The sequence below is a fragment of the Oratosquilla oratoria genome, chromosome 9 (genome assembly GCF_046742065.1).
Source record: "Oratosquilla oratoria isolate Oo_2021 chromosome 9, ASM4674206v1, whole genome shotgun sequence".
NCBI lineage: Eukaryota > Metazoa > Arthropoda > Malacostraca > Stomatopoda > Squillidae > Oratosquilla > Oratosquilla oratoria.
The window spans coordinates 11,413,798-11,428,017 of record NC_134785.1 but is presented as its reverse complement, the minus strand read 5'-3'; the positions used below and the strand labels follow the sequence as shown (position 1 = coordinate 11,428,017).

The following is a 14,220-nucleotide window of genomic DNA, read 5'->3' as shown; positions in this document are numbered from 1 at the left end:
AGACATAAAGAAATCTGTCCAGACATAGTGTGAGCACGGATTAATGTCTACAAGCCGTCTACCGATGGAACAAATCTAACCCCACATTACAAACTTAGTTCTGAAACCCACCTAGCGATTGCGGCCCACTGTCTGAAAAACAACCCAGGGACCGCGACCCACGATCTGAAAAACATCCAAGGGATCATGATCCCCAATCTGAAAAAAAAAAAAAAAGTGAACGCGACCTTCCACTCTGGTAACTTAGGTACCGCGACCCCTGGTTTGGAAAACAACATAGGGACCGTGACCCTTGTTTGAAATCAACCTAGGGACCGGGACCCCCAATCTGAAAGACCACCCAGTAACCACGACCCCGTCTCTGAAAAAAATTAAGAATCGCGACCCCCGTTCCGAAAGAAACACTCAAGGATCGCGACCCCCAGTATGGTAAACACCTGTGGCCCACGACCCCCAGTATGGAAGACGCCTGTGGACCGCGACCCCTAGTATGGTAAACACCTGTGGCCCACGACCCCCAGTATGGAAGACAGTTGTGGACCGCGACCCTCAGTATGGGAGACACCTATGGACCGCGACCCCCAGTATGGTAAACAATTATGGACCGCGACCCCCAGTTATAGACCGCGACCCTGGGAAATCACTTGCCTGGCGGTTGTCCCGTGGCGGCGGTGGGGAGATTGCTGGCCATGTGGACCTCCAGCTGGACTTGGCCTTTGGTCATCTGAAGCCCGAGCTGAATCTCCCCGAGGCTGAAGTCATCTGTGACGCAACGAGAAGAATTACAGAAAAAGAAAAAAAGAAAAAAAAAGAAAAGAAAATGGTATATTCCTTCCACCCTCAAAAAGTATATATAGAGGCACAATTTTTTTCAAGATTCGAAAGTCGAGAGTAAAGATTTCAGTGATGTAAGTTAGAGAAAGATCAAATGAATCTACATAGTGGAAGGCTAAGACTTGCTAAATGTATATATATGACCAAATAAACTACGTGTGTATATGTATATAAACACATATGTATATGTATATGTATATATATATATATATGTATATGTATATATATATATATATATATATATATATATATATATATATATATATATATATACTGTATATATGCAGAAAAACCCACCAAGGAATATGATCAAATGATGACTGAGTGCTTTTGTCTATTTAGACATCTTCAGGATACCCTGAAGATGTGTAAATAGATGAAAGCACTTGGTCATAATCTTATTATTTTCCTTGTTTTTTTTGCATGTTTAGAATCACGAGTTTATGTGATTTCTCATGCATACACACATATATATATATATATATACATATATATATATATTATATATATATATGTATGTATATATATATGTACATATATATATGTATATATATATATATATATATATATATGTGTGTGTGTGTGTGTGTGTGTGTGTGTGTGTGTGTGTGTGTGTATGTGTGTTTGCTTGTAGGCTGACGGATGTGTTTGCTGTGTTCCAAAGTATACAAACACATACGATGTAGTTGTCCATTAATGTCTATGTATTTATTTACACACTGAGACTTGCAATTATAATATGAAGCGGTGCTGCATAGAAGCGTTCGATAAAAGAATGTGTTTCTATTTAGAAAAAAAATGAAAGTGCAAAGCGTAAGAATAATGAAAAGGTGCTTTTGAAACTATCTAGAGCAGTCAACGTGAAAGGAGAATATATAAATCTCAATAAGTGTTCACCAAGTCAATAGCAAATTCGATTCAAAAACAAAAAAGCATATATAAACTTCAATTCCTTTGGCATCTTTATTACACACATAAAGCTTAAATTGGAAAACGTGGAATATATTTTTTATTCCAAAATATATTTAGTCATCGCTAAATTGGGGATTTAATGGGTGTTTTAGATATTCCTACTAGTAAGGTCACAGCTTCTTCCAGTGACGTCTCGACGTCACATTGACGTGACATTGACATCACATGTTGTCCTGAAATCTAAACTCCCTAGTACTTGTTTAAACACTTGCTTTCCTTTTAGTAAATGTACGAGAACAAATCTGAAACAAGAATTCTTGTACAAAGAAACAATCGGTGAGGTTCTACAGAATTTTAAAATTAGATCATGATAATGCACCTTTCACCTACACTTGCTGTCGTGGTAAAAGCAACTGTTGGCTCGAGTTTCACTGACCGGAAACCCGCGGCCCCAAAGCAGCCGCCAACGATCCTCAGGTTATCCAATCAATTTTGAGTTTTGGTTTTGATGATGAAGTGTACGTACAGGAAAGCCAGAGACATACATGTGTACGTATATGTGCGTGTGTGTGTGTGTGTGTGTGTGTGCGTGTGAACGTGTTTACTTAATTGTATTTGCTTAGTTGTAGCATACAGGAAAGGAGCAACGCTCGTCGGGTCCCGTTTCCTACTCTCCAATTTATCTTATCATGTATGTGTGCATGTGTGTATGCATACCCGTATGCATGCCTGTGTTTATGCATGTCTGTATTCAGGAAATCATGAGAACCTGGATCTAAGAAACTGTGGATGAGGAAGAAGAGGAAGAGGAGGAGGAGGAGGAAGAGGAGGAGGAGGAAGAGGAAGGCCTGTATCCGTCACAGTCGGCAGAAAAATATGTGAAACGCCTGAAGTTGATGATGGGAAAATGTCTTTCATGAATTTCAGCATCGTTGCATGTGACCACATTATTTTGACGTTCTTCTTCAATGTCTTTTTTTTTTCTTCAAAATCTTTTTGTGCCGACTGTGCAGTCGCCTACATGTCTATGGTACTTCAGTGGCTAAGGTGCGAGGGGCGTGTCTCTTTAGGATGGGCGTAAACTTACGACATGGGCGGGGGCATTTACGATATCATATATCTTCTAATCGTAAATGTTTGATGTACAATTTTCAGCTTTGCAAAGGACGCTAGCCACTGCAGTACCTATAAATGACGCCAATTGTACTTATATGGACACCCAAATCTGTCCCACCATTTACCAAAACAAATAAAATCTTTAGTTGTATCTATACAATCTTTTTTTTACAATAATAATAATTCTAGGAACTACTGTTTAGAGAACCATAACAAATATTCACCAATGGGAGATATATTTCCCCAGTTCTGGCGAATATTTTGGGTCCAGTTTGGATGTCCGCCATTTTGGATGTTGAACCGATAAATAGAATGAGCTCGTAGATGGCACGATAGCAAGGCGTCTCCCTGGACGCTTTCCGATGAGGTTGGGAAGCGGCAAGAGGAAGAGGAAGAGGAGGAGGAAGATGAGGAAGAGGAGGAAGAGGAGGAAGTGGTCTCTTCCTCTTGCGTAAGCTCAACGTTTTCCCTTCCACTTTGGGACAAGACCGAGGCTCTACGGGGAGCTGAGGGAGGGTAGGTCACTTTGGTTGTACATACTGAACAACATGGGCGACACGAGAACGAAAAGAAAAAAAAAAGAAAGAAAAAAGAAAAAAAGGGAATGAAAATGGAGGTAAAAGTGGACATGCTTGTAACTTCACGAAGGAGTTGGAGACTATGGTGTGGCGAGGAGAAGGGTACCTAGACACTCTTACCATAACGATAAGAGCAGCGTGTCAACATGCTTCTGAAGGTAACAGAAAACGGAGGTAATGGGGACAGAAAACGGAGGTTAATGGACAACAAACGTTCGAGTGGAGATAGGTACGTTTGTGGGTGCGGCCCCGATGGTGGAAGATGAAACGTTTTCCACGACTCAACGATGGAAGATTCCTCACGGTCATGACTTCCAAGATGCACTGGGTCACGGTGGGGGAGTGTGGGGGAGGGAGGGAGGTGGTGGCAGGTGGGTGTGGGGTGCAAACGAGGGAAAGGTGAAATGGGTGCGATTTCAGTGCCTCAGGCTGAATTCATGCAAGCCAATCAGGGAACGTTCACGAAACGTTCAGGTAACGTTTCGACAAATTATGCATGCAAGATTCACTATACGTTCACGGGTGCCACATGCAAAAAAAAAAAAAAAAAAAAAAAAAAAATATCGAGCCACTTCATGCAATATCCACATGCAAGAAAAACAACGATAAAAAGAATGTCAGTTGACATATCCACATGCAAAAAAAAAAAAAAAAAAAAAAATCAATAAAAGAATAAATAAGTGAATAAAATCACAATGCAAGATCCAACCAAGAGCAACAGCAGCAGCAGCAGCAGCAGTAGCAGCTCCACCTACCTGTGATAATAGCCAAGTAGGCTTTTGGCACCACCTGTCCGGGCCCCAGAAGTTCGCCCGGATTCTCCCTGCCCCTACTGCGCAGCCCCGGACGATTGCAAGGGACCGGGGCGGGGCGGGGCGGGGGGGGGGGCGGTGGCGGGTCAACACGCCGGGCGGGGGGCCAGGCCCAGGGGAGGAAGGGGAGGAGAGAGAGAAAGGAAGAAGAAGAAGAAGAAGAAGAGGAAGAAGAAGAAGAAGAAGAAGAAGAAGAAGAAGGAGAAGAAGAAGAAGAGGAAGAAGAAGAAGAAGAAGAGGAAGAAGAAGATGAAGACGAAGAAGAAGAAGAAGAAGAAGAAGAAGAAGAAGAAGAAGAAGAAAGAGAAAATGGCAGGAAGAGGAGAGGAGAGCGTTGGAGGAAGAAGGAGAGGAGAGAGAGAGGAAGGAGAAATAAAGAGAGAGGAAATGGTAGGAAGAAGAAAGGAGAGAGAGTGTTGGGGGAGCGAGGAAACAGGAGAGAGGAAGAGAGAGAGAATGGAGAGAGGAGAAGAAAGGCGGGAGAGTTGGGGACGGAGAAGAAAGGGAAGAAAGGAAGGAAGAAAGAGAGGAAAAGGAGAAGAGGAGGAGGGAGCGAGAGATAAGATAGGGAGAGGAAAGGGCATAGAGAAAGAGGGAAAGAAGAAGGGAGGAAGAAAACGGAATGAAGGGAAAGAAAAAAGAAGAGAGAGAGAGAGAGAGAGAGAGAGAGAGAGAGAGAGAGAGAGAGAGAGAGAGAGAGAGAGAGAGAGAGAGAGAGAGAGAGAGAGAAAGAGAGAGAGAGAGAAGAGAGTGAGAGGGAAAGAGAGAAAAAAAGGAAAAAAGAGGAGAGGGAAAGAGAGAGGGAAAGAGGAAGGGAAAGTGAGGAAGAGAAAGTTGAAAGGGAGATAGAGAGAGGGGCGGAGGGGAATGACATGGGGAGGAAAGGGAGAGAGTGGAGGAAAAGAGAAGGACAGAGGTCACAGAGGAGAGGATGGAGCGGTAACGGGTAAAAAGAGAGGAGGGGAGGAGGAGGAGGAGGGAGAAGGGGAGGAGAGGAGGAAAAGGAGGACGGGAAATGGGAAAGGAAGACGCGCAACATAGAACCAAGAAGGGCAGAATAAGAAGGAGAAAGGAAAGGAACACGGAGGAAAGGGACATGGAGGAAAGGAACGTGGAGGAAAGGAACATGGAGGAAAGGAACATGGAGGAAAGGAACATGGAGGAAAGGAACATGGAGGAAAGGAACATGGAGGAAAGGAACATGGAGGAAAGGAACATGGAGGAAAGGAACATGGAGGAAAGGAACATGGAGGAAAGGAACATGGAGGAATGGAACATGGAGGAAAGGAACACGGGGGAAAGGGACATGGAGGAAAGGAACACGGAGGAAAGAAACATGGAGGAAAGGAACATGGAGGAATGGAACATGGAGGAAAGGAACACGGGGGAAAGGAACATGGAGGAAAGGAACATGGAGGAAAGGGACATGGAGGAAATGGACACGGAGGAAATGAACATGGAGGAAAGGGACATGGAGGAAAGGAACATGGAGGAAAGGAACATGGAGGAAAGGAACATGGAAGAAATGGACACGGAGGAAATGAACATGGAGGAAAGGGACATGGAGGAAAGGAACATGGAGGAAAGGAACACGGAGTAAATGAAAATGGAGGAAAGGAACATGGAGGAAAGGAACATGGAAGAAACGAACATGGAGGAAAGGAACATGGAGGAAATGGACACGGAGGAAAGGAACATGGAGGAAAGGGACATGGAGGAAAGGAACACGGAGGAAATGAACGTGGAGGAAAGGAACATGGAGGAAAGGAACATGGAGGAAAGGTATATGGAGGAATGGAACATGGAGGAAAGGAACACGGAGGAAAGGAACATGGAGGAAAGGGACATGGAGGAAAGGAACGTGGAGGAAAGGAACATGGAGGATAGGGATATGGAGGAAATGAACATGGAGGAAAGGAACATGGAGGAAAGGAACATGGAGGAATGGAACATGGAGGAAAAGAACACGGAGGAAAGGAACACGGAGGAAAGGAACATGGAGGAAAGGAACACGGAGGAAAGTAACACGGAGGAAAGGAACATGAAGGAAAGGAACATGGAGGAAAGGAACATGGAGGAAAGGAACACGGAGGAAAGGAACATGGAGGAAAGGAGCACGGAGGAAAGGAACATGGAGGAAAGGGACATGGAGGAAAGGAATATGGAGGATAGGGACATGGAGGAAAGGGACATGGAGGAAAGGAACATGTAGGAAGGAATATGGAAGAAAGGAACATGAAAGAAAGGAACATGGAGGAAAGGAACATGAAGGAGAGGAACATGGAGGAAAGGAACATGAAGGAAAGGAACATGGAGGAAATGAAGGAAGGAGGGACAAAAAGGAGGGAAATAAAAAGGGGAGGAAAGGGAGAGGAAAGATGGAAGGGAAGGCAGAGTAGAAAGGAGGAAAGGAGGGGGAAATAGAAGAAAGGAAAGGAGGGCAGAGTTGAGGAAGGCAAGAGGGAAGGAAGATGGAAGGGAAAGGAGGGAGGGAGAGGGGAGGGAGGGAGGGAGGGAGGGAGGGGGAGGGAGGGAGGGAGGGAGGGAGAGGGGAGGGAGGGAGAGAGGGAGGGAGAGGGGAGGGAGGGAGACGGGAAGGGAGAAAGGGACGTAGAGAAGGGAAGGGAAGAAAGACGAAAGGGAAAGGAGGGAGGGAGAGGGGAGGGAGGGAGAGGAAGGGAGGAAGAGGTGAGGGAGTGAAAGGAAGGGAGGGAGGGAGAGGGAGGGAGGGGGAGAAAGGGAGAGGGAAAGGGAGAGAGGGAGGGAGTGAGGGAGAGGGATGAGGAGGGAATGATGGAAAGAGAGAATGAATGAATGAATGAATGGAGGAGAGAAGGAAGGACGGAAGGAAGGAAGGGAGGAGGGAAGGAGGGAGGGAAGGAAGGAAGGAAGAAAGAAGGGAAGGAAGGAAGGAGGGAAGGAAGGAAGGAAGGAAGGAGGGAAGGAGGGAAGGAAGGAAGGAAGGAAGAAAGGAAGGAAGGAAGGAGGGAAGGAAGGAAGGAGGGAAGGAAGGAAGGAAGGAGGGAAGGAAAGAATGAGGGAAGGAGGGAAGGAAGAAGGGAAGGAAGGAGGGAAGGAAGGAAGGAAGGAGGGAAGGAAGGAAGGAAGGAAGGAAGGAGGGAAGGAAGGAGCAGGCAACATCCAACACCAAGACCGTCCACAGGGGGGTAGTGGGGTGTGTGTGTGGGGGGGGGGTGGGGCCCACGTCATTGGTTGCACCGACCAGCCAATGAGCACCGAGAGGGAAGAAGACGAAGATCATGTCAGGGGGGGGGGGGCGAGCGTGGCAATAGGAGGGAGGAGGGGGGTCTGGGCGAGGGGGGAGGGGGGCAGTGGCACTATCTGGCACTCCACGTGGCACCCCCTTCCTCCTCTTTCTTCACTTGGCACCCGGTAAGTGACACCAAACGAGAGGAAGTGGTCGGTGATTGAAAATAAAAAATCTTCCTCTATAATATGGTTAAAATTTGATACGAATGATTTGATCTAGTTTGTGAACCAGTTAGGTAACTTTATTCTAAAACTAGTTGTGTGAAATGGGTGTCAAGTTAATGGAAGTATAATGGTTAGACCAGTGACTTCCCCCTCCACTCCCCCTCCCTCCAGAGTAAGAGAGAAATGAACATCTCCCAGTGCTCGAGCTCTGAAGACATCTGGCCAGTCAGCCAGAACTGTCTTACATGGTCAGAAAAAACATTAACAAGCAGATTAAACCTAAACCACAAAAAAGTTAACTCCTACATCATTCCCAGACCAGTTGAGAAAAAGTCCCACAAGTGAGAAAAATAGTCTGAAGAATTAAGAATACAAAACAAGAACATGGCGTTGTCGAGCCATCGACAATCAGCTAATATTTTAACCCATCGTCAATCTAATCTAATTAAAAAATCACTACGTCCATGTCATTGCATTCACATTATTTTTTAAAGGATGTGAGAAATGAGGAAGTTAGTTTGATGCAACATTAAATGCCAGACAAGAATAGTACAGAATAAATAGATGGAGGCATCGACACGAAATTTAAAGTAGTATAGTCATACCTTACAATACACATTTTCTATACCAACCTTTTAGTTCTCTTTGAACATTATTACGGGGTAACTTAACTACTTTTTTCCCTTTTGAAATACTGTACAGTATTCTTGTTATGATCTATATAATATAACATGGCGTTCATGATTATATTCTAAAAGATAAAACAAACAGTAATCCGGTATCAGCCATTGAAATTACGCAATTAGAAAATGGCGATTCTTTATTTACAAAGTATTTTGAAAAAAGGACATTTTGTGAAGCTATTCTCAGATTCTGCCTATGGCTATGTTATTATCAAATGATGTTAATCTGTGAATTAAACCGTAATATTCATAGCACAATGTATCCTTAAACCCAAGCTGAGACGCTTACCTTCAACAAAATCAATTTCATCTAACTACACTTCAGAAATAATAAATGACAGCATTCAAGACTTTTTTTTTCATATGAAATTGAATGTACAAACATATACAAACATAGCAATATACACTTTCGTATGCATGTCAGATACGGTTAATGTAATTATTCTATGTAAACAAGAACTGAGAACTGGTTGATCTTAAATAGAAGTATTGCTTGAGAAAAAAATACACGAGAATTTTAGGTTGATATTCTAGCCATGTTTCTATCATTATATGGGTTACGGGCGGGTAGGGGGCTTGTTGTTGATGTTATGGATTCTACTTTCCAGCGCTTCTATCCTTTCACGACCCAAAACGCGCCCTCCACCTCTGGCTAAGAGTCTGGCCCACAGAGAGAAGGTCTGCCTACTCACACCTCTGATGACGTCATACTATAGTCGCGGCTTCTCATTGGTCCTTGAGTCTTACGCGTTAATAAGTGGAGAATTCACTTGTGTAATACAAATATTTTTTTGTTATAACATCGGAACTCGAAGCCAGGAGAAGCAGAAGACTTCCAGATGACGTCACAGGGAGTAAAGATACTTTTTTTTTTTTTTGGGTCGTGAGGAAGATCCTATCATCAAACTAGGTTAGTTTACCTCCCACAGTGACCCTTTCTAGCGACGCATCGTGTCATGCCTCCAGCTAAGGGGGTGGGTGGGGAGGAGGGGGGGAGGGCACCCCGATCAAGCATGGGATCCTGTCTTCGGTGACAGGACCCAGATCCTCACGGGGGAGCGAAATCCATCCATCTACCTACCTCAACTTCTATCTTCTACCTTCCCCTGGAAACGATATCCATCTACCACTTTCTACCCTTCCATCCTCTGACCCATAACCCCTTTTCTACCCCTTCTGACACGGTGACGTCCTTTAGATACTTTATTCTGGCTGGCATCAGACGATCTGAGGGGGGTCGTTCCCCGGGGTAATTGGTACGTGAAGTGGGTCTCGACCTGTGAACATGACCTTCACACCCGTGGACCCGGTCCTCTGCAATTGATTAGAAGTCTCTGGCCACAGGATTGAAGGGATTATTTTCATTTCGTGTCCTCCAGTTTATTTAGAGCATTCCCCCTCCCCCCCTCCCACCACCCACCCTCCCGTAGGGGCTAATCTTCACCCATAGATACCATATCCTGGAGCTCGTTTGGATGTTACGGGACTTAATGTGGTGATATTCTGTTTTAGTGAGGCTGAGCGAGAGTGCACGCACACACACGCACACGCACACACACACACACACACACACACACACACACACACACACACACACACACACACACACACACACACACACGCATACACACATGCAGGCACACATACACTCATTTGAGAACATTGCTACACGTTATTACTACAATCCCCTTCGTGAGCTCCAGTTTATAGTACTCTTTGGGGGGAATTAGCTCTACAAGTCAAGGAATCCCCGGGGGAGAAGGGTCGGCCTCTAGGGGAAGGAAGCTTCTGTTGGAATTCTCAGGAACCTTTACCATCCACGGAGACCAAGGAAGTGCCCCGACTACGGTGAAGGACGCGTCAACACTCATGACACTATGACCTCTCTTCTGGCCCTGAATGACCTGATCGCATTTTGATTAATAGTGTCATACTTCACAGATGCCGCCCAGCTAGCGCCAGGGAGGTTCTGTCACATGTGAAGCGGGCGGCATCCAGGCTGAACAGAATCTCGAGAAATCGAGACCCTACCTTCGCAATGGGGTCCACCCGCTCCTCATGTGAGGCATAATCTCTTCTGGGGTTAACTAAGAGGTCTGCAAGGCAGAGAACCTTCCTGGAGGAAGCAAGGACGAAGAGCTGGCCTAAGGCCTCAAGGACACACCTCTTGAGGGTGATCTTACCTCCACGCTCGCAGGTCGTCCTCTAGCCTCGAGTGTCCTCCCGTGCCTGCAACACACAAAGGACAACCTCAGTGAAGAAGGACTAGAGATATATCGCTAAGGGATTCAAGGAACACCTGGAATGGCATGGAACACTAGAATTCATGGATTCTCAACCTGTTTCCCTTTGTATACCATACTCCTATGTATTGCTATTCTTCTTTAGACTCCTGGAGAGGGTAACTTGAACATTTTGAATGTCATGGACTACTAGACATTCATGGGTTCTCAACCTGTTTCCGTTTGTATTACATACTCTTATGTATTGCTGTTCTTCTTTGGCCTCCCGGAGAGGAGCACTTGTCAACACCAAATCAAATCGTCTTGTAACCATTAACTCCCACTAGATTTCGGTGTGTGGACCCACTTATGGGACTCTGTGGCCCACAAGGGGGCTCACAGCCCACAAGTTGAGAACCAAAGCAAGTTTAGATTTTGTTTTGGCAAGCGCATGAAATTTTTTTTCCAGCTGACGATTAGCTCTCGTTTCTGGACGGAATGTTCATCGACGGAGACATCTCTTCTATCCGGGAACTCGGCCCTCAGCTGGATAAAATCGCTTAGTGCACACCACAGCAGAATCTGGATAGTGTGACAAGAGCCCAAATGAAGTTGGGTTGTCGTGTCGAGTATCATTAGGATAATGTGTCATTTGTGTCTGGTGCAATTTGACACTCGTCTGAGAGGATGTCAATGGTCTTTTTCTAGTAAGCATCTCGGCACGGGATGACTGCCTAAGCCTCTGGTAAAGATAAAATAACAGAGTGCTATAAAAACAGACACAGGTACGTTAACAGTATGGCATAAAACTATGGATAAAAGTGATTTAACAGCATCTCCTTTTCAGCCGCAGAGGTACCTAAGGATCTTATGAATACTACAGTCACCCTTAAATGTTCTATCGTCCTTATTCGTGAATAAAGATATACAAAGAATGCATAGATATTGAACATCTGATATACATTCCTATACATTAACTGTATTACAGAAGAAATAAAATTTCTTGAAAATTATTGTACTCTATCTCTGCGGTCTGAGAAAGATTAAACTCACTTGATGGCAACACCTCCAGTTAATCATCTGATGTTACCATAAAGCAAGTCTGCCATTCTCAAACTTGGTGTAATAGAGCATATTGTGTTAGAGTCTAGGAGGTCGTGTTTACATGGTCAAATTGTTGGCGTGAGACTATCCTCTAAAATGTTTTTCAAAGGGTTATTTTTGCATGATTGGTGGAAACTACCCTCTAGCCAAGGCTGTGCATAATATCAGACTTTGCCAACCAGCTGCACTCCTGAATTAAAGAAAAACATATTATTCTTGAAATAAATGTAAAGTCATGCACAAATAGCAAGATTATAAAACTGGTTATCAACCGATAATAGAAAATACATGCATACATATTATTTTTTTTACCATGAGTTTCCTGGAAAATGAATGATAATTAGTTATGATTATAATCACATCTTGAATTAGTCAGTATGTAAAACAAAGGTTTATTCATAACAAAATAATTAGGAGTATTTTCCAATTTAAAACATATTCATACACACATGAACACACATACAAACACTTATACATAAATAAGTGCAAAAAAGAGCATGCATGTGGACATTCTCTCTCACTTCCTCACCTTCTCTCTATCTCTCTCTCTCTCTCTTTCTCTCTAACCAGTCTCTGCGTATACATTTCCAACATCTTCACTCTCTAATCTATTCCGTATCTACTCCAAACTTCCTGATCGCTCTCCCAACCACGGCTTTTTATATTCGAACTTATGCCTCAGGGTACTACTTCTTTAGCTCACTCTCCCATTCTCTCTACTTCTTCAACATCGAACACAACGCCTCTATTGTATTTTTTCACGTTGTGCCAACCCGTTATCTTTATCTCTTCTTCCCTGTTTTTCATCCAGAGCATTTTGAAGTTGCAGCTTAATCTGTCAAAATTTCATCACATCTTGCCCAACATAACCACTAAACCTTCATTTGTTTTTGTCTTTTTTTCACTGCTTGATACGATCGCTAGCCAGCATATTTCATCTCTGCTTTTGTCTCATCTCTCCTCTTCCAGACCTCCTCCATTTTCTCTCCTTCCATAACATTCACCTTAATTGTCAAGTGCACATTCATTTCCCCCTCCTTGATGACGTTATCCTCTCCTCTCTGTTTCCCATCCTCACATTCCTGCGTGTTCTACCCACCAGTCTAAGGTATACATTCTTATATCATGACATTACCAACCCTCATTCCACACTTTTGTACGAATTGATAAGTGTTGGGAGACTAAAAGCTAGTTCATGGTCTTCCTCTTCCTGAAGCCCCTCACAAACCGTTTCCTTCTTCTTGGAGCACCTGTCTACCCATCCAATACACTCGATGTGACCCCTACTGTTCCTGAAGACTCATTTACACGTGGATACATAGCCACACGTAACGAACATCACATACATGCGAATGATACATAAGCACATGGTCGACTTATCCTCCAAGTTCTACTTGGAAGGCAGCAGCACAAACAAGAGGAAAACACACGCTGACCTGTCTTTCCCTTGTCCTCACTCTTGAGCGAGTGCGACCTGTGTAGCGCACTCCGACTCGGGGCACTGAAGGAGGACACTCGAGGGCGAGGCCGTGAGAAATCGTCGCACTCTGGGCCCTCGCTGCGGGAGGCCAGACGAAAACTCCGAGTACGACGTCGGTCCAGGACAGGTGACAGAGAAAGACGCGCTTCCAGTTCTTCGGCTGTCGGACCACACCCACCACCACCAGCACCACCATCACCACCAGCACCACCATCACCATCACCACCATCACCACACCATCAGCACAGCAGCAGCGTTTAGGGGTAGCAGCCGTAGTAGCATCACAGTAGCATCATCATCATCATCATCACAGTTGCAGGAAGTAGAGCATCATCCCACACCTTCCCCGACTCGCGGTGAGGCGGGGAAGCGTGGAGATGGACAGAGAGACAAACACATAAGCTTTATAGTCTTGGCAGACCAAACATGCAAGGGTGTTGCATCTCCCGTCTGGGGAAACAGACCATACACCAAATCTTCTACTTCTTCAAATAAACATATAGATAGATAGATAGATAAATAAAAAGTAAAATTAATAAACGAATAAATGATTAATAGGAAGTAAATGATGACCAGATAAAATGAATAAATGAATGAATAGATAAGTAGAATAAATGAATAGACAAATAAATAAAACAAGTGAATGGATAGATAAATAGATGAATGAATAAAGTAGATAAATAGACAAATGAATAAATAGATAAGTAACAAATAGATAAACAAATGAATAGACATATAATAAGGAAAAGGAAAATATAAATAGATAATAAATAAATCAATAATCAAATAGATAATCAAAAGGAAAATGGTGATGGTCTGCTACCCAACGGGAGGTACTGAACTGTTAATGTTTATAGAACTCCGTGCTTAGGCTATTTTAAGCTTGAGTCACATTATCCTTACGGAAACATGGGCCCATAATTACTTTTTCTTTTCATTTCGTCCTCTCAGTTACGCGGTGAGATACTGATTGTTTTCAATTTCGTACTCACGGAGGGTGAGCGTTCTATGCACTGAGGGCGCAATCTGAAACGTGGGTTTGAG

At 44.1% G+C, this 14,220-nt stretch overlaps 2 protein-coding genes across 2 annotated transcripts in view; both read right to left on the bottom strand.

Moving 5' to 3' along the window:
• Positions 1-3,588, bottom strand: part of LOC143027974 (regulating synaptic membrane exocytosis protein 4-like) — a 4,213-nt gene extending 625 nt beyond the window's left edge. The window contains exons 1-2 of the mRNA XM_076189617.1: positions 3,561-3,588; positions 649-762 (exon numbers count right to left, since the gene is read on the bottom strand). Coding sequence (XP_076045732.1) covers positions 649-762; positions 3,561-3,588 — 142 coding nt within the window. The remainder of the gene's footprint in view (positions 1-648; positions 763-3,560) is intronic.
• A 7,527-nt stretch (positions 3,589-11,115) lies between these two features.
• LOC143027973 (uncharacterized) overlaps positions 11,116-14,220 on the bottom strand; it is a 100,767-nt gene continuing 97,662 nt past the window's right edge. Inside the window, exons 17-19 of the mRNA XM_076189616.1 lie at positions 13,133-13,336; positions 12,009-12,018; positions 11,116-11,359 (exon numbers count right to left, since the gene is read on the bottom strand). Of these exons, the coding sequence (XP_076045731.1) occupies positions 11,116-11,359; positions 12,009-12,018; positions 13,133-13,336 (458 nt within the window). The remainder of the gene's footprint in view (positions 11,360-12,008; positions 12,019-13,132; positions 13,337-14,220) is intronic.